The sequence below is a fragment of the Strigops habroptila genome, chromosome 6, assembly GCF_004027225.2.
Source record: "Strigops habroptila isolate Jane chromosome 6, bStrHab1.2.pri, whole genome shotgun sequence".
NCBI lineage: Eukaryota > Metazoa > Chordata > Aves > Psittaciformes > Psittacidae > Strigops > Strigops habroptila.
In genome coordinates this window covers 1,177,777-1,198,165 of record NC_044282.2, presented here as the reverse complement: position 1 = coordinate 1,198,165, position 20,389 = coordinate 1,177,777, and the positions used below count along the sequence as shown (strand labels likewise).

The 20,389-nt window shown below is 42.5% G+C and overlaps 1 protein-coding gene across 7 annotated transcripts in view; it reads right to left on the bottom strand.

Moving 5' to 3' along the window:
• The window catches only part of NHSL1 (NHS like 1), a 181,224-nt gene that overhangs the window by 9,523 nt on the left and 151,312 nt on the right, over positions 1-20,389 (bottom strand). For 4 of the 7 annotated variants that reach the window (XM_030490022.1, XM_030490028.1, XM_030490023.1 and 1 more), the window contains exons 4-6: positions 18,637-18,829; positions 13,593-13,724; positions 286-3,708 (exon numbers count right to left, since the gene is read on the bottom strand). In XM_030490022.1, coding sequence (XP_030345882.1) covers positions 286-3,708; positions 13,593-13,724; positions 18,637-18,829 — 3,748 coding nt within the window. The remainder of the gene's footprint in view (positions 1-285; positions 3,709-13,592; positions 13,725-18,636; positions 18,830-20,389) is intronic. The other 3 variants (XM_030490024.1, XM_030490025.1, XM_030490026.1) reach the window with 3 other exon arrangements.

Genomic DNA, 20,389 nt, shown 5'->3' with positions numbered 1-20,389 from the left:
TAATTCACAAAGCCAACCACATTTTCGTAGCATGAAATCTTAGCACAATTAGATAAAGCATAATTTTCTTTCCATGTCTGCAATACTGAGAAGTCAGGAATTGTAAGAAATCTCATAAAGTATTAATTGAGTCCCTGCAACTTTCTTTAGGCTTACAGTTGTAACTATTGCAAGAGGTTCTTTTCTCTACAGAAGCCCACCTGAATGCTAGGATTGCTATTCTCACTCCCCAGCTTCTTTAAAATATTGCTGCATCTGAAGAAAAGGCAGAGGAAAGAGACTCACCACTTTCGTTCTCTTGAGATAGGTGCCCGTCGGTGTTACTGCTGCTGTCTTGGCTGCTGCCCGAACTGCTTCCTTCATCAAAAGCAGACTGCTCCTCCTGCCTGGGTTCTTCTTGAACTGGTGATGCAGCAGGCTGTACCACAAAGGCATTAGCTCCCACTGTCTCCGAGAAGGTGAATCCGGCAGCTCCTCCCTCAGGAACCAGGCTGCCAGAGTCCATCTCGCTAGAACTGAGTCCATCTGTAAGACAATTTCTCGCCTCCTCGCAGTGTGCAAGCACAGCGTCTCTCTTAGTTGGGCTTGATGTGCTTCTGACAGTATCACTCACTTCAGCTATTTTCTCCACTGTAAGATCCAACTGTGGAGGTGGTACAACAAGGAACAGTTTGGGTTTCTTTGAAATAGGAGGTGGTTTCTTGCTTGGCAATATGACCTGAGTCTTGTCGGAAGATGCTGGTGACCCCTGAAGTGACATGCCAGAATGGAGGTCTTCACTCTGCACTGGAGGCTCAGGTGTGTCTTCACCAGTTGTCCCCAGTGCATCAGCTTCAAAAGACTTGTTCAGAGCCATTGCACTTGCAGGCTTTTGATCGCTGTCAAGTGCAGGTACATTATCGGAGAGAACGATAGGAGAACCCCGAGCCAGTGTTTGAATTGAGTTTTTAAATGAAGTGCCTTGAGTTTTCATTTCCTCTTCGCCTAAGCTGCTGCTGAGTCTCAGTGAGAGACATGGCTTTAGGGAAGACTGAGATGATGAATTTACAGTACCCTTTTCCTGAGAGGCGGTTTCAGAAGCAGATTCAGGTGACGGTTCACCTTCTGTCGCTTTTTTCACAGACCTCAGCTGCACCATTTGCAATGCTTTGGTAGTTACTAACGGCATCACAGGTCTCGATGCATCTTGCTTGTTGAGTGGCTGTTTCACTGGACTGTAGCAAGAATCTTCCTGGTTACGTTTCTTAAAAGAATACTGTTGGTATATTGTTGCACCTTTTGTTAGTTTGGGATCAAGAGGTGGTGCTGGTGGCGGGACAGCTAAAGGGAAAGTGGAAGGAGGAGGACCAGGGGAAGAGAACGAACTGATGGAGGCTCCTTGTGGAAACCATGGGACAGTCTGGGCAAAGGAAGAACTTACATCAGCTTCCGGCGGCGGAGGGGGGAAGGTGGGAGAGGCTGGCAGTGGTGACAGATCCATGACTTCTGATGGAGGAGGAGGAGGTGGAGGAGAAACTTCAGGGCAATGTGGAGGAGGTGCTGGCAGAAGAGGTGGCGGAGGGGGAGCACCAGGATCCGGAGCAGAGCTCAGGGCGGGCTCCAGTTTCTTCACACTCACGCTCCCTTCAGTAGATGTATTTGAAGAAAGAGAAGTGGAGGAGGAAGACATGGAGAGCGAAGACAGAAGAGAGGATTTCCTTTCAGGCACTTTAGGCTTCAGCTTGGATTTCCCATTTCCTGATGATGCAGATTTTAAAATGACAGGCACTGGAGTAAGTGCAGTGGGAGTATTGGACTGGCTGGAGTACCCACTCGATGGCGATGTGACTCGGTGGGATTTCTCCGGAGAAGTGCTCTTTGGTTTGGCCAGTCCACTGGGCACTTGTGGCACAGAAGCCCTTGAGCCATCACTGAAGTGGCTGATGCTGTAATCGCTGAGAGCAGATGATGTGCTGGCAGAATGGGTCACTGGGGATTTTACCTGGTCATCTGCCACTGCTGCATAGTCACTGTAGTAACCCCACTGGTCTGCATACTCCGACTTGATGCTACTTGTTTCACTCTGAGAGGGAGTGACCGTGCAGATGGAGTAAAGGTTTGGAGCAGTGGTGGACATCATACTGCTGCTTGCGCTGATTGAGCTTTGGCTGCGGGAACGCAACACCCAGGGATCCTCATAATCACTGCAGGGGCTCTGGGAAGGGGAGCTGCCATTTTTGCATTGGAGATTCAACTGCAGGGAATGCTGGAGGGTGGCAATGAGGGTTTCATCAAGTACCTGTCCATTCGACTGGGCTTTTTTCTTGGGCATCCTCCTGAGTGAGTCTGTTCTGGATGGCGGCAAAGGCGGCTTCTTTGCCTTTTTCAGAGAGATGTTTCTTACAAGGGATTTTTCACCTTGGCCTGACTGGTCATCCTGATGTTTCTTCTCCTTTCCTTCAAAGACATTTATCACGCTGTCTCTGGAGTTCCCAAAACCATTAGAACTATCGCAAGACATGTCTGACTTCAGTCCAGAGTCCATGTGCACAGAACCGTAATAACCATCATGGTCCACAGAATACAGAGAAGTAGAATCATCCCTGACCGAAGTCCTCTCCAGGCTGCTGCTGCTCAGGTTGCTCCTGGGAGTGGCACAGCCTGGTGTGGTACAAACCACCTTGTGTGAAGGAGTCTCACTGTTTTCTGCAGACTTGTACAGCCAATGCTCTGTGCTGTTCACTGCCGCTTGTGCTCGCTCCCCTGAACAGCTGGAATCGCTCCGACCGTCGCTGTCCTGGGAAGGACTTGGTAGAGCGAGATTGTTCCTACAGCTGTAGCCCATGCCCTGAGACCCAGCCTCTGCATTTCCAGGAGTGCTAAGAGAGACAGCAGAGTCACCAAGAGAAAGCATCATGACAGCATTAGATGGGATGGTATCTGATGTCTGAGAATGACGTGTGGAGCTACTCTCACTCCAGTTACCGCTTGAAGAATGGTGATCTTCTTTTCCGCTTACTGCACTGCTGGCAACAGGATTGTCTCTTGGCTTTGGGTAGGCAGTGGAGTTGGTAATTTTACTATCCAATGATCCAACACTCTGGGCAGCATGAATAACAATAACTTCTGAAGAGGATGAGAGTGTTGCATTGGGTATGATGCTTGTTGAGTAGGTGGCATGAGGAGAGACCACACAAGCTGGGCTTGCGGACTTTTCGCTATCGTAGCTTCTCACCTCTTGAGACCTCGGCCTCGACAGGGTCCCTGTTGTGGAATTATTCCTCAGATGCACAACACCATCATCCGCTTGCAATTTACTTATCTGGTGGGGTAAAGAGCCAGCGATGTCTTCTGTCTGCCTAGGGATGCTCTGTGTCTGCTCTAGGGACTGCAGAGACACTCTTGCACCAGCCCGAGGCAAGCTGTGAAAACCTATGTCACTATTTTGGCGAGAAGCAAATATAACTGCAGCAGAATCACTCATCACTGACATGTTTCCAGATGAGCTGGAGAACTGAGACATCTGGGCTGCAATGCCTTGTCCTTTCTGCGCTCGTATTCTTCTCATTGAAGGGGGCACAACTTTAACTTCCTCCGTCTGGCAGCTGGTGTCCTTGGTTTCAGAGCGCTGCATAGCAGAGCGGTAGCTGTCTAGTCTCCCTAGCGTGGAACAGTGATCTGGGACATACATCGAATGCCCTCGGAAATCACTTTGGCCAGCGCCAACTGCTGGAGTCAAAATAAAATAATTATTTCTTGAAGCACAAATTCACATTTATCTTCTTACTCATTTAAAACCAAAGAACCCCAGCAAACAGCTTGACTGATCCCCATGCTCTTGCAGGTTATGCCTTCTGAAAAAGAATCTGCAACAATGGATTTTGCACAGGCATCCTGTGTTTTCTGCATTTCTCTTCCCTTTTTCCTTATTACCAGGAATCTTCTGCTTACAGAATCGTCTGCGTTCCTGCCGCACATTCGACACATGAAATCCTCTGTTTATGACATGGTAATAATTTCCATAGTAATCAGTTATGTCAGAAACCAAATAGTACTATTTTACTTCCAGTAGGCAAAGCAGCAGGAACAGACAAAAGCCTGAGAAATGTGAAGTGTGTTTCCATGCTAATGCCTCGTGCAATAAAGAAAAGGGGAAGGAAATCTGAAGACTAATATGAATAATCAGATCTGCTTTTTTAAAGCATTATACTTCAGAAAAAAAACAATTTCAGGAGGCACGGACAGCTCTCGAAGCCTTGCTGTTCATCTGAAAGGAGGCGAACACATTGGAACATGCATTGTTTTACCACAATAAATATACGTGCTCTAACAGCATTTATACAAAGACATTATCCAGCACTGCAAAGAAAACCATTAAATAACATTTCTCTATACAAGTACTTTCTATTTTTCATATAGGAAAAACTCTTAAGAAATGGGGAAAAGAAAAAGCCAGTACTGATGGTCGTCTCATCCTCAGCACCATCAGGAAATAAAAAAGAACTGTATTTTTTAAAAAGAAGTAATAGTCATATATTGGCATAAAAAAATTCCAACTTTGAGGATAACAGAAAAACAGGTTCAGTTCAAAATACAGTTAGCACTGGGGCAGTAGAAAGGACTCCAGGGTTCTTTTAAATTTACATTTTTATTGGTAGCTGCCTTTTAAAATCACAAACCAGAGCACTGCTTTAAAATTAGTCTGTGTAAGGCTGTTGCTTTTCAATTCAGTTGCATTACTGTATAAATAGCAGACAGAAACGGCAGGCGTGCTGCTGGAGATGCTTGTAAGGATGCTGCATATGTCACTGCGGGGGAAAACTGGTTATTTCAAGTCTCCGCCTTAGCTAGTCTTACAGCAGCAGTGAAGTAACAAGCACGCCTGATAGGACTGTTCTCCTTTCATATTTACTATATGAAACTGGATCAGGTATTCTTCTCATGCAGCTTTAAACACCACTTAAAGGACGTTTAATTATCCTTATTCTTGGCAGGCAAAAGAGGCGTTTTAGAACAAGGAAAAGAGGGCTCTGAAAAGGCTACAGTGAAAGCAGCACACACAAAAAGATTGTTTACTTCTTTTTCCCAGGCACATAAGTAGTCTTTTAGCAGCTTGAAGCCTATTTAGTTTGCTTTGTGTAGGTTCTCTTGCTCTCATGAAAATGTAGCCTCTTTCTGCTTCTGGTAGAGGTTTGCAGCAAAGCTAGGTACTCGGATGCTGGCAAACGTCTTGGATAATCTGAGATACTGTCAGAACAGATGGACTATTGCAGCCAACCAAGAGAGGTATTTGCATATTCTGTATACAGTTATTAAGAGCAGTACAGTAAGAAAAATAATTTAGTTTTGTTTTCCATGTGTATTTTTTTTGGTATAGAATCAGTGTGTCCTCCTTTGGTTAAGAGAGAGACAAACATCAAAGCAGACATTACAAATGTTTCTGGAACTGTGACATCACTGATGACAACTATTAGCCAATTAAAAATATCCGGTAATAAAAATCTGTGTACTGAATAACCAGAGATGGGCTATTTTCTTATTCTACCACTGTGAGATACACGCATGCACACAAATACACACATACACGCACACGAGACAGAAGGATGGGGCTGGTGGAGGCTGAAGCTGTCAGCACTACAAGAAGTATCTAACACCGTCACATACTGACCTGTGGCTGAGAGCACCTCATTTCAGTATGTGGTATGTTTGTATTCACAAAGGAAGCTAAATGCACTCTGTTTCACAAGCAGAGTAATACAGATGGATGGTTTATGCTTGTTTACATTACTCCTAGGGAAGGTAAATGGCAAAGTGGAACAACATTGGACTTACTAACCAACCTCTTCCTCCTTCCAAAACCAGGAGTGTTAGAATGCATTACTGGGACATGCTGTTCATGGCAAATGCACAATGATACCCGAGATACCAAATTAAACCTTGGCACTGTATCTGTGCCACTAAATAAAAGAGGCCAAGGACGGCTGTACCAAAACGCCTAGGGGAGCAGCTCCTGCGCCATCCCCTGGCATCCATACCCAGGCAGAGACTGGGGGACTGCTGGCTGGCCCAGGCCAGGGCAGTGCTGGAGGAACACACCAGCAAGGGGGCAGCATGGACAACCTCAGGACGTTGCTGAGCAGCAGTGCTAACCCTGTGTCTGCTGCCAGAATAGATGTAACTTAGGGTCCAGTCTAACATGCTCATGGAACCTGCATAAATGGACTCAACAGCAGTAAACCTTTACAACCTTGATACTGCAGGGAAGCCCATCAGGACAGGTCTTTGCACCAGTGAGAGGCCTCTTGTAGTTAGAATGGTTCAGAGCCCAACAGAAGGGGCAAAACAGCCTGGACTCAGAATTATAAACTACGGGGCTATATCGTTCAGTCATTACAGCAGACATGGTCAGGGAAGGGACTTTCCACAGCTGTTGCTATCATAAGAACACAACTTTGAGGTTTTAACTATTTCTTGCAGAAATGCAGCATATTCTGAAATTACTCCAGCTTTCCTTTCAGCTTCATATGTATGCACAATCTCATGCAAAGCTGTGAGAGTTTACTTGTCCTTTATAATACAGCAATTGCTCTTTTTACAGTTCCGTTTCCTGAAGAGGGACAACAGAAATCTGCAGGGAAAATGGTCTGGAAAAACTCAGCCAAAGTTTGTTGACTCAAGTATTCTCTTAAAATGTTGAGGGTTTTAAGATTTTGGTGGAATTCAGAGGAGGGCAGTGAGGAGCATTTTGTTTGCAATTTATAAATGAACTGTAAAACCCTCTCCCACTTCCAGCATAACGCTGAAAAGCAAGGGTCTTCAAAAACCCTTAAAATCAAGCTACCTTTCTTGGTACCACAGCTAGAAGATGAACAATCCAATTCTAAGGGACAGCTCAAACCTCTAATTGACTATTACATTGAAAGTGCTACATCTCTCAGGAAACCTCTACTTAAACAAATAGTCAGAAGTTAAAAGATTTCTGCAACACCAAACTTTTGGAACTGAATCAGAGCTTTTAAAGAGTACCATCCACAAGTCCATCTAGTTGCAGGGGTGATGTCTGAGCAGACAGCAGCAAAAAATATGGCAGAACAGGACGTTGGGTTACAGATGCTGAATGTTATGAAGTCAGAAGTGGCTGCAGTTTGGTGATACGATAAATGTGGCTCAAAGTAATTAATAATCATCTTGTCTACATTTTATATTATCAGGTGTCCAGTAGCCCTGCAGCCAGTGCTATGTCCACCATAGGACACCTGTATCTATACTCCTTATTGCTATGCTGGAGATACCTCTGAGGCAAATGCTCTTCCCTAATGCACATGTTCAGCGTAGACTCCAGCAGCAAGTAACGAACACCCACTATCTGAAACAAGCAAAACATGTGACATATTTAACAACTCTTGCATGGAAGCAGAAACAAGAGGTTCAAATGCACACCTTAGCTCCAAGCACTTGATCCAAGATATGCACATACAGGTTACACCAGTTTTCCCTGACTCTGGTAGTTACTGGTGGTGTTCATTAGAGATGACAGGGATTGAGACTGATGGTAAATCTGATGGAAAATGAAAGTGTCTGCATGTAGTCCCTAGGGCCAGGTACTAGCTGCTAGAAGGCTCCCTGTGACTGATCTGGTGGTACCAGCAGCTTGCTCTGAGAATCAGCAGAAAGGTACTCAGCATTGAAATGAGTGTTTAAAATGAGGATGTGAGAGGATATAAAGTGTGTGTGTTGATACCATGAAGAACATGCTTGTTTCAACTAGTACACAGAAGTAATCTTTCTTCCCAAACTTCTTCTGACTAACCATTCCTACCAGAAGCACTTGCTTCTTGTGCCACAGGCACATTCCTAAGATTTGTTGCTTTCATCTTCTCCTCCAGCCCCACCTAGCAATCCTCCTCCAAACCTGGTGACCTGGCCAAGTCACTCTGCAGGCACCATAACTTCCAGTGTTACAGAAAGAGATTCTTCATCTATTTTACCCTAGCACTCACATAACAAATGATTTTTAATAGACGCTCAGCAAGAAACCGACAAGTACGTCAGTCTTATGGTAATTTAAGGAATTTTCACTGTGCTCCATGAAGCATCTACAATTTCTCAGAGAGGAGAAAAATATCACAGAGAATCCTGTGATACTTTTCAGTACTGCCAGCTAAAAAATATCCTGATTCCTTGCATACATCACTGCCACCCTGAAAAGGAGAATTCTGATGGAAATATATGGAATTTAAGTTTTCTTGATTCTGTTCATTTCACTAACTGAACAGCCCCTGGTAAAGATTGTATTCCTGGCATTTCTGTCTTTCATCCCCCAGCATGAAAAAGCAGATGATACGTACTCTAGATACATGTCTGGATAAATAATGCTGGAAATGTGCAATGTTGAGAAACTATGGCTATAAACCCAGAATTAGCTAAAACGCACAAGTAACTCTGAAATTCAGAGACACATAACCCTCCAAATACTGTTAAAACTTGCAACTTGAAGCAAGTTTTACCTTGCTTGAACAGCTGAGTATTTCTGTTCCCAGAATATATAGATATTGGAGATACTACTGGATAACCAGGACTCTTCTTCCTTGTGGGACCTGTAACCTGAATGACTGCTAGTGCTGAAGGCACTAATTGCAAAAGAGTATCAATTAAGAGGAGTCTTCAATAGAATAGCTTAGCTTAGTTCCCAAAGATCAGCGCTTATCTACCCTCATATTGCTGAGATGGAATTGCTTCCTCTAGGACATGTCAAAGGAGATGCTTCAACAGTCCCAGATGACCCCTGGGACACTGCCAGCTGGGGCAAACAGGGAGTTTGAGCTCTGTCATGAAAAAGCAAATGAAGGACTGACAGTTCAGGTGTCAGTCATATCCATCCTAATGACTGATGGGAGGTCCTATAGGTGACAACTCATTATGAGCTACTACAAATGGGAGCCAAGGGAAATGAGATGAAGAAACGCGTATGAGGTCAATCTGGCCCTCTGAACCCTCTGGTTAGGAAGAAAAGAAAAATATAGATGGCGGAGGTGGTGGAAATGACAGAGCTGTAAAGATTCTGAATTGCACCTTAAGGTGGAAAAACAAAGCACTGAAATTATCCAAAGTACATGCAAAGCATAAAACTGTAAGACACTTTTTGAAAACCAAGAGAGGACAGAAACTTTCTGCTTGATTAAAGTGCCTGTCAGAAGAAGAAATCAAACGGTGGAAAACTTGAAGATGGTTGCCTCTCTCCTGCTTTGGTGAGGTATGTTTATTTGGAAGATAAACTGTGGTGGAACTGAGACTCAGGTCTGGGACCTGTTCCTCCTGCAAGATAGGGAGGGCATCTGAGACACCAGAAGCTGTCCATCGATGTCTGGGACTGCGCCGGTGCAGAGATCTGGAGAAACACTCACAACCAGGTAATGTGGTACCTTCACAAAAAGAAAGTTAGTATCAGCCAGACCCTAGAGCACTGACACGGAGAAGGGACCATGGAAACATGATGGTATCTTTCTGCTTTCATTTCATCTGGGGTGCTGCAAAGTGTGAAGGAAGCTGAAGATAACCAAGAGCCAAGAAATGAGCAAGGCCTGTGACAGGTTGTCCCAGAAAGCTGCTTATCCCTACCAAAATTCTGCTTGGGAATCATCTTGTCTGAATGAGAATATCAGTTTGCATGTCAGGTACCATCTGAAGAGGACAGCTAGAAGGGATTGATTAATGGCAACACAAAGCAGAGAAACTGAGAGCACAGAAACCTGAATTAAAACATCATCTCAAAGTTTCTTGACCTTTCTGCAGTTTTGATCCAACACTGACTCCATGAAATATATATATATTTATGTTCTGTAGGACAATGAAGGTAATTCAGAAGTATGCAAAACAATTCTTTTTCACTGCTGCTTTTTGCAGAGAGGAATGCTTTGCCTTCTCTGCTTAGTTTGGTGTCACTCTGCTAAATAATGCTAACAGGGTCCTGCTGTTAAAAAACAACTGTTCAGAAAAGAACTGGCATTTCTAAACTGGTAGGCATCTCATACTCTTATTGTGTCTCAGAATCCCATCTACCACATCGCATTTTATTTACAAAGCATTTTTTTACGTGGAAGTTTCAAGTCTATGCAGAGAGATTGATTCATCGCTGGAAGACACCTGTGAAAACACGGCAGTATTACAATGCTCAAAAGTAGGAATGTTTAAAGATACTTTCAGCACATGCCTCATGGGTGCAGTTAATAATTCCTTCAGTACGTGTGGCTAAATTCTACAAGGGTACCACGGCCACTGAGCTCAGGCCAGCAATCAGCGCAGGCTTTCCCTTCTGTTTGGTCTTTTTTGTTCCAAAGGAGCCAAAGCAGCCAGGGGAGAACCCCAGCAGCTTGGCCTGGCAGAAGCTATTCCAGGCTCTCTCGCAAGAAATGAAAATAGTTCAAGCTTGGTTGAAGCTTTGAGGTTCTCTCAAGTTTCTGCTTCTTTCTGAAGGATAAACAAGACGTAACAAGAATCTGCTGTACATGTTGGTTATTTAGCCTGTGCACAGCAAATCTGGTGTACCAAGGGATTTTAATCTTTGTGTAAATATTATAGCCATTCACAGCAATGCTTTAGGGGAGAAACAGAGAGATTTATTCAGCTGAAACCACAGGGAGAATGTCAATAGGCACAATGCAATTGCTTGATTTGGAATTTAGTCCGGATCCTTGTTCCGATCAAATGAACTGTGGAATGTTTTAAAACAACTCATTGTTTGTTTTGGGACAGTGTAAGAGAAATAGGGAACGGATGGCTATGGAAATATTTGGGGAGTGATAGGGGAGAAAAGGTAGAAAGAACACTGAACAAGGATGGGGGAGACTTGATTTATTCCCAGCCTTGCCAGCGGCCTGGTGGGTGACTCCAGCTAAGTCACTTCACTGCAGTATGCCTGGTTTTCCCATCTATAAGATGAAGACGCTGATAAGTCCTATCTTTTCAAGTGCACTTTGTTTCTAGTTATGGAAAGCAATACGCTAAAAGGATGGATACTGCCATCAGGGAGTCTTCCTGGCATATATTTTGCTGTCTGGACAACATACAACTACCACAGAAGCACCATGAAGCTCCTAAGACAACTTCCACTGTAGGACAGATGGCTGAAGCCCCGAGTGCCTGCTGGTTGTGGGCCAGTGAACTGTCCAGAGAGAGCTCCTACAGCGAGATACTGCCAGCCCTGAAATTTCTGCAACTTAAAACAGGAGCCAAGGAAAACCTTGCAACCAGCGCAACACGAAGTGTGCTCAGCACAAAGATGAAAGACCAAAATCAAGACCATAAAACCTGTCACCCTTAGCAAACGTGTTGGCAAAAGCCACAAACTTCTTTTAAGATATTAACTGAAGAATTCTTTTTAAGGTAGACGCCACATGCATTCTCAGTTTACTCCACCGGGTAAACTACAGTTAGTGTTTTCAAGCATGAAGTGTTTTTCAACCATGAAGTGGTTACAAACATAACTGCAGAGTTTTGGAAACGCTGCCGGCAGGAAGCATTCTCCACACACCCACCAAAGTACTCCTCCTGCCACCCATTTCAAAATCCAAGTGCCTGAAAGAGTGGTGGGAACCCCAACAAGTGACAAATAGTAGTGTGGAAGAAAATGTTCTGTCTTCTCCACTACCTGCCCTCGAGGTAGGTCCTACATGCGTCAAAGACAATCTCTATCGAAAACTATGACCTTGGCATGTGTGTCATTTTCAGAATACCTCACTGGACTCAAGACCACTGTAACAACCCTGAAAATGAACAGTTGAAGCGATGTCCTGTATCAGTTTTGCATTTAAGCTGCACAAGCATTTTCAAGGAGCACAAGTCATCTCATGTCAGCTGTAGACGAGAGCAAAGCAATTTAGTTTAAGATGGAAGAAGGGGATGTAAAAAGTACCCGTCCTGAACAGATGAGAGAGGATGAGGGTTGTCTCTGCTACTCCTCAAACCAGCTGTAGACATGGTATCTGAGGGATTAACCTCAAAGACTTATAACAGGAGAAGGGAATCTTTTGTTAAGAATAATTCAATATTAAGAGTTTTATGTAGCTTTGTTTCCGGATTTGATCTTTCTTTCTTTAGAACACATCTATTTTATTTAACTCTCGAGCTTGCTTATAACTGACTGCAAGGCTGATGAATGTGTTGTTCTCTTTCAGCAAACAACAAATTCAAATGCTGACCTCCAAGAGGACTCCAGGTCTGCAAAGTGTCTCCTGACAGGTGGCAAGGCCCACTATGGACAGTGAAGAGGAAGGAAGGGAATCCATAGTATGAGGAGGAGGTCCCTACGGCAGGCACAAAACAGCCTCCATCCCACAAGAAAAGATGGACAAAGATACCTGGCACCTCTGGACAAACCTGAGAGCAACAGTTAGAAATAAATTCATTAGATGAGATGCAAAAGTAATGAAACTTAAAGCTGCCTAACTTTAGCTGTCCTAACAGGGGTTAGGGCAATAGAATTTCCTCTGTTGAGGCAGAGGATTCCCATGGCTGGGCACTGTTTCATTATAGATGCTGAAGGAGCACAGTTCCACTCACAAACTGTTCTTCACGTACTTGCTCATTTCTTGGCTTTCTCTACACATGGCCCCTCTAGCTCATTTCAAACCAATCCAGATGAGCTACATCTTTTTGCTTCTCTTTCTGAAAAATCTAGACAAAGAACCAAGTATTGAAAAACATAAAAGAGATGCAAAATGCAAGGTAGTAAAACTTACCGAAATTGCCTATATATGAGATGATTCCCTGTGTAAAGAACCTAAAATTATGCTCTGCCAGACTATTTCAAAAGATATTCTTCCTTTACTACTACAAAAAAAAAAGAAAAAAAAAAAGAGGGGGAACATAATTTTATCTGTGGAGTTATCATTGGGGAAAAACTGAAACATCATCTTAAAAAATAAGAATGACCAGATTCACATCAAGAAGTTCTGCAAAAAGTCTCTGAAAAGTCTGCCAAAATCTAGACTGCTTCATCAGCTTTGAATATCATATATGCTACTAACTGTGAAAGAGAACAGCCTGAGGTAGCGTAAATGGGACCGGGGAGGCATTTTCACTTTGGAATATATGCAATAGCTAATGAGCCCTTGTAAATTACTTCCAACCAAATAACACTGATACTTAAGGGTCACCAATTACATCTAAACTGAACTGGAAAGTACACGGGTTTTCAGTGTTGATGCAAGTCTCACCAGACTGGGGAAGGCATCTATGAATTGTTTTACTCCATTGAGTAATTATTTACAAGCCAAAATGCCAGCCCACTTCGGTTTTGCTTCAGTGAACATCCCGGAGGAGTAGCCCAAATCTCCAGGAAAGCATTAAAGACCAGAAACCTTACGTCCCTGCAGATTTCCGCTGTACCAATATACCATTTTCCAAATACCCTGATCCCTTCAACAGATGGAAGTCAACAGATAAAAGGTCCTAACTTCCCGACGCACAAGGTGGCAAGGAGGCACACACGTATCTGGAACTGTAATAGGCTATCAGACTGTATCGGTTTCATGAGCACTGGTAATGTTATTAGTCGAGTAATGATAAGCAGTGACAACGAACAGTGTATGGAATACAGTTCTGATGAGCCATACCTAGCTCCTTTTGTATGTTGTCAGGGATTCCTGTAATAGTCTTTCTCCTTTTGACTTTCTTCGGCCGTCTTACCACCGTGTCTGTGTAAATTAGAGACCGCCGAATGCTGGCTTGGCGGTCGAAATTCTCCCCTAATACATGGTAGAACAAGCAAAGCAACATTACTTCCAAGCACGCTGACATCATGCACTTTCTTCCACTAGTTTTGTTGTAGAAATGGAAAAAAAGGCCTTAATAAATGATGTTAGCTTGGTCCTACAATGAAGGTTTACACAGAAGGAAGATACAGCATATGGTCACTGTAAGGCTTTAGACACACACATCTATTACACAGTACTGCAGGTTTTAAAAGGAATTTTGACTTCCTGAGCCCAGTACAGATCTGGTGAGAGCAGCTCTAATTCCACAAGTGAACAGAATCCTTGCTTCAGGTTGGCCCTTTGTGGTTTTTGTGTGGTTTTGTTGTTTTATTTTAAAGTAGTAAACTGCAGAAAAAGCAAATATCTGCTCATGAAAATGAAAGATCCCAATGGTTTTATACAGGAACAGGCATTGCTACTGGCAATAGCTATTCCAACATCTTTGCACAGCTCCATCGCTAAATCACACAAGACACTTCTTTTTCATTCCAAGTTGCTCTGGACCTGTCAAGTGTACCACGTTTCTGGTGGTGATCTTTTAACATGAGTACAAATAAGTACTATGGAGTGTGCGGAGATCAAACCGATCTTGTGGTCTCATAAATATTTCTGAGTGGAAGCTGCTTAAAATTGAAACGTTATAAATTATTATAAAAATATACAACGGCAAGAGCTGAAAAAATGTGTAAGTGCATGTTGCCAGACAAAGCCTTATGCTGACCATGTGCTGTATCACAATGGGACCCAGAAGCACCACTATCATTAAGCAGCTTTTCTTTAGGAATTCACTTTTGTTTAGAGGTTTATAATTTGGCCATTTTACTAGTAGCAAGATGTAACTTGCTCTCTAGACTGTGAGCCAAATTAATGCTCTGTCACTTCTAAAAATCTGATGACTGCCCCCCAATATCTTTCATGTAAGTTCCCTTTTTAGAAGCTAAAGCATTTTAAAACATTGCTAAATGTCCCTTAAGATGACCCATTTAAAACTTAAATGCAGAAAAAACCCTGACATGTGTATTTTTTATGGTTTTTTTTGCCTGGTATGCTTTTTTTGAAAACTGATGACCAAATTATTTACCTCTAAAAAGTGATTAATGCACAGTAACTAATATGTCATAAATACTATCCCTGGCTGACTGCACATCGGTATGATGTGTGTCGTGCAAATAGCATAGAAAACCTCATTACCCCTGTAACAGTTAAAGATACAGTCATATATTAAAGTATAGCATGTGGACTTGTGAAAATGCAAGGAAAAAACAAGGCAGTTTCAGTCACCACAATGTAAATATAAAGACTCTGACTCTGTTTGACCAGAGCCTTGTGCTCCTATAAGCCGCACTTGTGCTAAGCGGGGTCCTTGCACCTACAAAGTGCCAGTTTCATCCAAATTTTGGACTGATTGAAGTCTGGGCAGATCAACGGAGGAGGAAGCCCGTGGGATCTATAAATTTAGAGTTATGGATCCCACCAGCTTAGTGGAAGTCCTGAAATATTAAGACTCTTCACTGTCTAGGGCATTACCACTATTCCAACATTAGGACCCTTACGGGGTCAGGACCATTAGGTAATCCTGCCATGAAGGATAATAATAATTCTAGCCAAAATATAACAAATCCAAAGAATTTGAATGAGAAAGGTTTGCATTTCTGAACATATCTTTATCCACTCAAAGGCCACCAATTATGCCTGAGATGGTAAATTGCAAGCAAATTGAAATGCAGCTTTGAATGCTCTGGAATAAAATGTAAATGGTAAGTAGAGGGTGCAAACAAGGACAGAGTCTTTTACATGAAGCCTCAGACATGAAGCACAAACAGGATGACCATGGGAAAATTTTACGGTGTCAGTAACTTCCTCCCCTGAGCTACCCAAAAGCTAACTCAGCCAATCCATCTTCAATGGCTTTTCATACACAAAAGGCTTTTTCAAAGCCACCGTGCTAATTTGTAGAATTTCAAAGTAGCAGCTTCAATAAATTCCAACAAGACAAATCAGAACATCTCATTCATTTTTCCCTTCTTTGCTGTCATCTTTTTTTTTTCTAAGAAAATATCAACGTTAATGTTAAATATAATTTGCAGATTTAAGGACACTTTTCTCCTTCTGTTGCTGGTTTGTAACAAGTCATCTAGGCATTCCTTATGCAGTTTATTCAATCTTCCCTCATGCAGTGTACTCAGTTCCCTTGGATTCACTGAAAATATTTAAGTATGTGCTTAAATCTCACGGAAGTCAGTCAAGCTGGACTCAAGCAAATGCTTAAATGTTTTGCAGGACCCAGCCTTGCACTGATCACCTCCACCATCACCAGACTCCTCCATCTGGAAAGAAAGTTAGTTCCGGAAATCCCATGAGAGCAGACACCATTGTACATCTTTTAACCCCAAGATATGTAAAAGCAAAGACTGGCCACCACTGAAAATTCAGCCCAACCCCTTCCAGGCCAGAATAAGCTCAGCTCAGGCACTCCCAAAGACTGAAACTGCTTCTAAATCCGGGTGTCTAAGTCAGCAGCTTGTCAGCCTAATGTGATGCCCCTGCACCTCCAGGCTATCCAACACATTTTTACTACTACTGTATTAGTTGCAATCTGTTCACCAAAGAGCCCTGAAAGCTGAACTCGCGGAGCATTTATTGCACAGCCACGTGAGAGGCCATTGTAGCAGAATCATTACTAATGCACTGCTGAAAACGCTGTCAATTGCCAGCAGCCTCTTCAGAGGTTAACCTTTTATTTCATGCCAGGAGTAATAAAATGGAAGTTTTTGACCTCTCTTCTGGGAGAGTGAGAAAAAGAGTAAGCGAAGGAAAAAGCCAAATCAAAACAAAAACCAGCAATGGCTTGTTCCACGGCACGCTGAACAAATGGCATAGAATTTTTGGACTTTTTTTTTCCCTGCCTCATGCAGTAACATAAGGAATTCACAAAATAAAATTACTCAGTGCGTGGGAGGGCAGAGGAAGGGAGCAGATTGTGACTTTTTAAAGACGAACAAGGACAGCAGCTTTTTTTGTGTGTGTGTGTGTGTTGTGTATGGCTCATAGTCTGTTACTGTCACTTGCTTGTTTCACAGTAGCAATATAACTATTCCAAGGGAAAGAAAACGGTGGATTCCAGAGATCAGTCCACACACTGCAACTGTAGCCTTTCTTCACCACCCTCCCATTCTATCCCTTCCAATTACCATGTTTATAGGGAATAAATGCTCAACAGCACACTCCAGAAAGGTGAGGTGCGATCTGTAAGTACACTATTTTTTTCAGAAACGTTGAGAACCACTGAGTTTGCCACGTGCAAACCAAACAATTCAGGGGACACCAGCTTTGCTACAGCAGTTGAATTAAGCTGGTTGAAGTCACAGGCATAATTTATACAAACACCGTAACGTTCCCAGTGACACTGAATTAAATGTCTGAGGGTTATTTGATCTCTTTTATCTCATTTTTCTTTCCATCTGTTTACTTCCCCCACATATTGCCAGTATGTAGGGTCATTACATTGAACAGCAGATCACTCTTTCTGTAAGTATACCCTGTTCCTGCTGTCACAATTTCTAAGCCCTGCTCAGGCTTATTGATTATGTCAGATTATCCGTTGTTCCCATAACGTGGCTTTCTGCACCTGTATCCTACATTCCCTAGATAACGCCAACTGGCCTAGTAACATTTCATTATGGCATTTATTTTCCTTCTATGAATTTTCTAGAGGTGGGCTGTTTGTAATTTTCTGTTGTCTTCATACTATTTCTTTCAAATATTGTCTGCTGTTCATTTAAGGAATGTTTCTTGTTGATTTCTCAGAGCTCTCTGATGTTTGTCACAGAAGTACTGCTCCTATGCTATTTAAATATTTAAATGCTATTAAACAATACTAGTTAAAATACTAGTTTATAAAAACAAAGGTGAAAAAATTATTGGCAGTCACACAGGGGAAGAGAACACCTAATTAATTTAAAAACAAAACCAAACATTTGCAAGCTATTGATTGTAAGACTGAGTTTAGAGTCAGTGTGCCATATGGCATTTGAAATAAATTGGATATTGAATATCATCCTGGTTTTGGCAGGCAAACGGTCAGTTATTTGAATTAACTAATAATAGACAATCTTGATAATGTGCAGATAAAGAGGGATTATTAAAGTGAAGTGATAATTCAGTCTTTCCCAGAAATTCTATTTACACACAACAAATTATCTATTCAGCATTAGGCTTTAACATAATTTAACTTCCACAGAGTGAGAGTTCTGCAACTGTAAAACCAAAGAACATTTTCAAAATCAACAGTTAATATGCAGTTTGTAAAGAAAATGTGGACTGTGGTCACATTAATGCAGTATCACATTAATGCAAGAGTCTTGCTCCAAGACATAGCCCCGTTACCTTTTGTTGTTCTTACCCTACTTCCCTTGACATCTAAATCTCTTGTTGCTGATATAAAAATAAAACTCTATAGAGATTTTTTCCTTGAATTTTGTAACATTTAGTCTTTGGAATGCAGAAGTCCCTGATATATAATCGTTCTTATATAAAATTCCTAAAAGAAAATCCTGAAATATCATTAGCATTGCATAAAACATGATTTTCCATTCAGCGTAGTCTACAGCAAAACACTGCTGTTTATCAATCCTCCTCTTGTATTTCATGAATATCCAATGCTGTTTCAAGCCCATGCTGTGTAGACTGTGGTCATTAATGATCATTTTAAGGGATTTTGAGGTTTCCCCATACAGTTTGAAGACAGACTATTAAACACATAACACTTTTGCAGAATGGTGCAGTAAGTAATTTACAATTCATGCATCAAATATGAGTCAAAATACTATGCAACTGTATGGATCCCCTTTTATCCCTTCCCTCCCTCACCAGTATAACGTAGTCACTGAAATTAAAAGCCTACCAGTCACATTAATAGGAACCACATCTGTTTGGACTGCCTGTGCTTGTTGTCGCATTTTCTCTTCTGGCGTTGGCAGCGGGAGTGACTTAGTCCAGTTGGTTTGGGTGTTGATATCTGATAAGTCATCTGAAACTGGAGTTTTAGGCCTTTTGATGGTAATAAGTTTTTCTTCTTCTGGGGAAGAGACGGGACACTACAAACAGAAATGCATGCAACAATGTAAGTTTACAACCAGAAAAAAAAAGGTAGGACTATGGTATTACTAAGGTGTTGCCACTGCAATCAGCATGATTGCTTGGCAAATAAAATTCACCCTCATAAGTATCACACTTTAACCTATATAAAGTGATTTAAAAAACACACAACCAACCCACAACAAAACACCATTCCAGTATTTATCCAAGACATCGAATCAGTCGAAAGAATATGTACCAATAAGAGAGAAAAGACTGGTCTTGAGCATAGCAAAGCACAGTAACTTATTATCTTTCACACTGACATGTCCCTGGAGTGATTAACCCCTCTCGCTGTGCGGCCGTTTGCCTTCCCTTCCCCTCTCCCCTCCCAGTGTCTCTGCTAGGAAGATGAGATTTGAGCACTGCTTTGCTCCAGCTGTACTAGGATGTGCAAGGTCTCAGCAAGAAGCCTGTTACGAACAGACAGATTTTGTGTGAGCTCAGTAAAAGAGCCAGCCAATGCACTCTACAAAATCACCAGTCTACAAAACCAGGTGGGACAGCAAGGATAACTTTGCTTTGCCCTTGGAGACACTCATGCCACAGTCAAGGTGTTCATTTTGCCCATTGTTTAGGGGTGAAGCAGTTGTCAATATTAGTAGCCATATAATGGTCATTTTAAAAGTCATTCCTTGTCAAAGTGGTAGATTTCACCTCCATGATGGGTATTTCACTTAAAAAACCCAAAACAAAACACCAACGAAACTAAAAGCTTTTTGCACCAGAAAAATAGGTTGCAACAGCTTGTGCAAATCCTTCCACCAGACAAAGTTATAAGCCAAAAAAGCCGTCTGTTTCCATTACAAGGTCCTTGCTTGCATGCCAGTGATGGCAGAGAAAGCCATACTGTAGCTTTTTACTGCTAGGACAGTACTAGTCCATGGCAAACCCAAGGAAAGGCAGGTTCAGGGCATACAGAAGACACCACTGGGGCTTCTAGCAGGTGGTCAAAAGCTACAAGTAAACCTGGGAGAAGGTGCCTTCTCTCCCTCTGCTCCTGCCAGCAAGGCGCCCAGGGAATCCCAGAAGCAGAAGAGGAAGTAAAACCTGGAGGAAAACCAACCTCCACCTCCTCCCACCCCCAGGCAAAACAAAACAGAGAAGAAAAACACTGGGGAGGAGTTGTGCAGCAGCTGCAGCACTAGCAGAGATCTCTGCAACCTCCCCGCTCCTCTGCTTCAGGGGTGTTTCCTTCGGGACCTCCTTCAACCACCAGACCAGAGTTAGAGCCCTCTCCCTGTTTTCTTTATTGCGCTCTCCCCTTGGAGAGCAGAATGCTACCCAAAATAGGGCTGTCAATACTGGACCACTGGCTCTCATAGTACTCCCTCACTGCTGCACACAGGTGTGGGAAGAAACACCACAGCTATTTATTACAGATGGATTTTTATTATTATGGGTTTGCAGTCTGAGCGATCTGTTTTCTCTTGAAGCTGAGTGCTGTACAAAAGACATGCCCAGACACTGTGCTGCAACCACTGTTTATCATTTCTGATTTTAATTTTCTTCCTGTTACC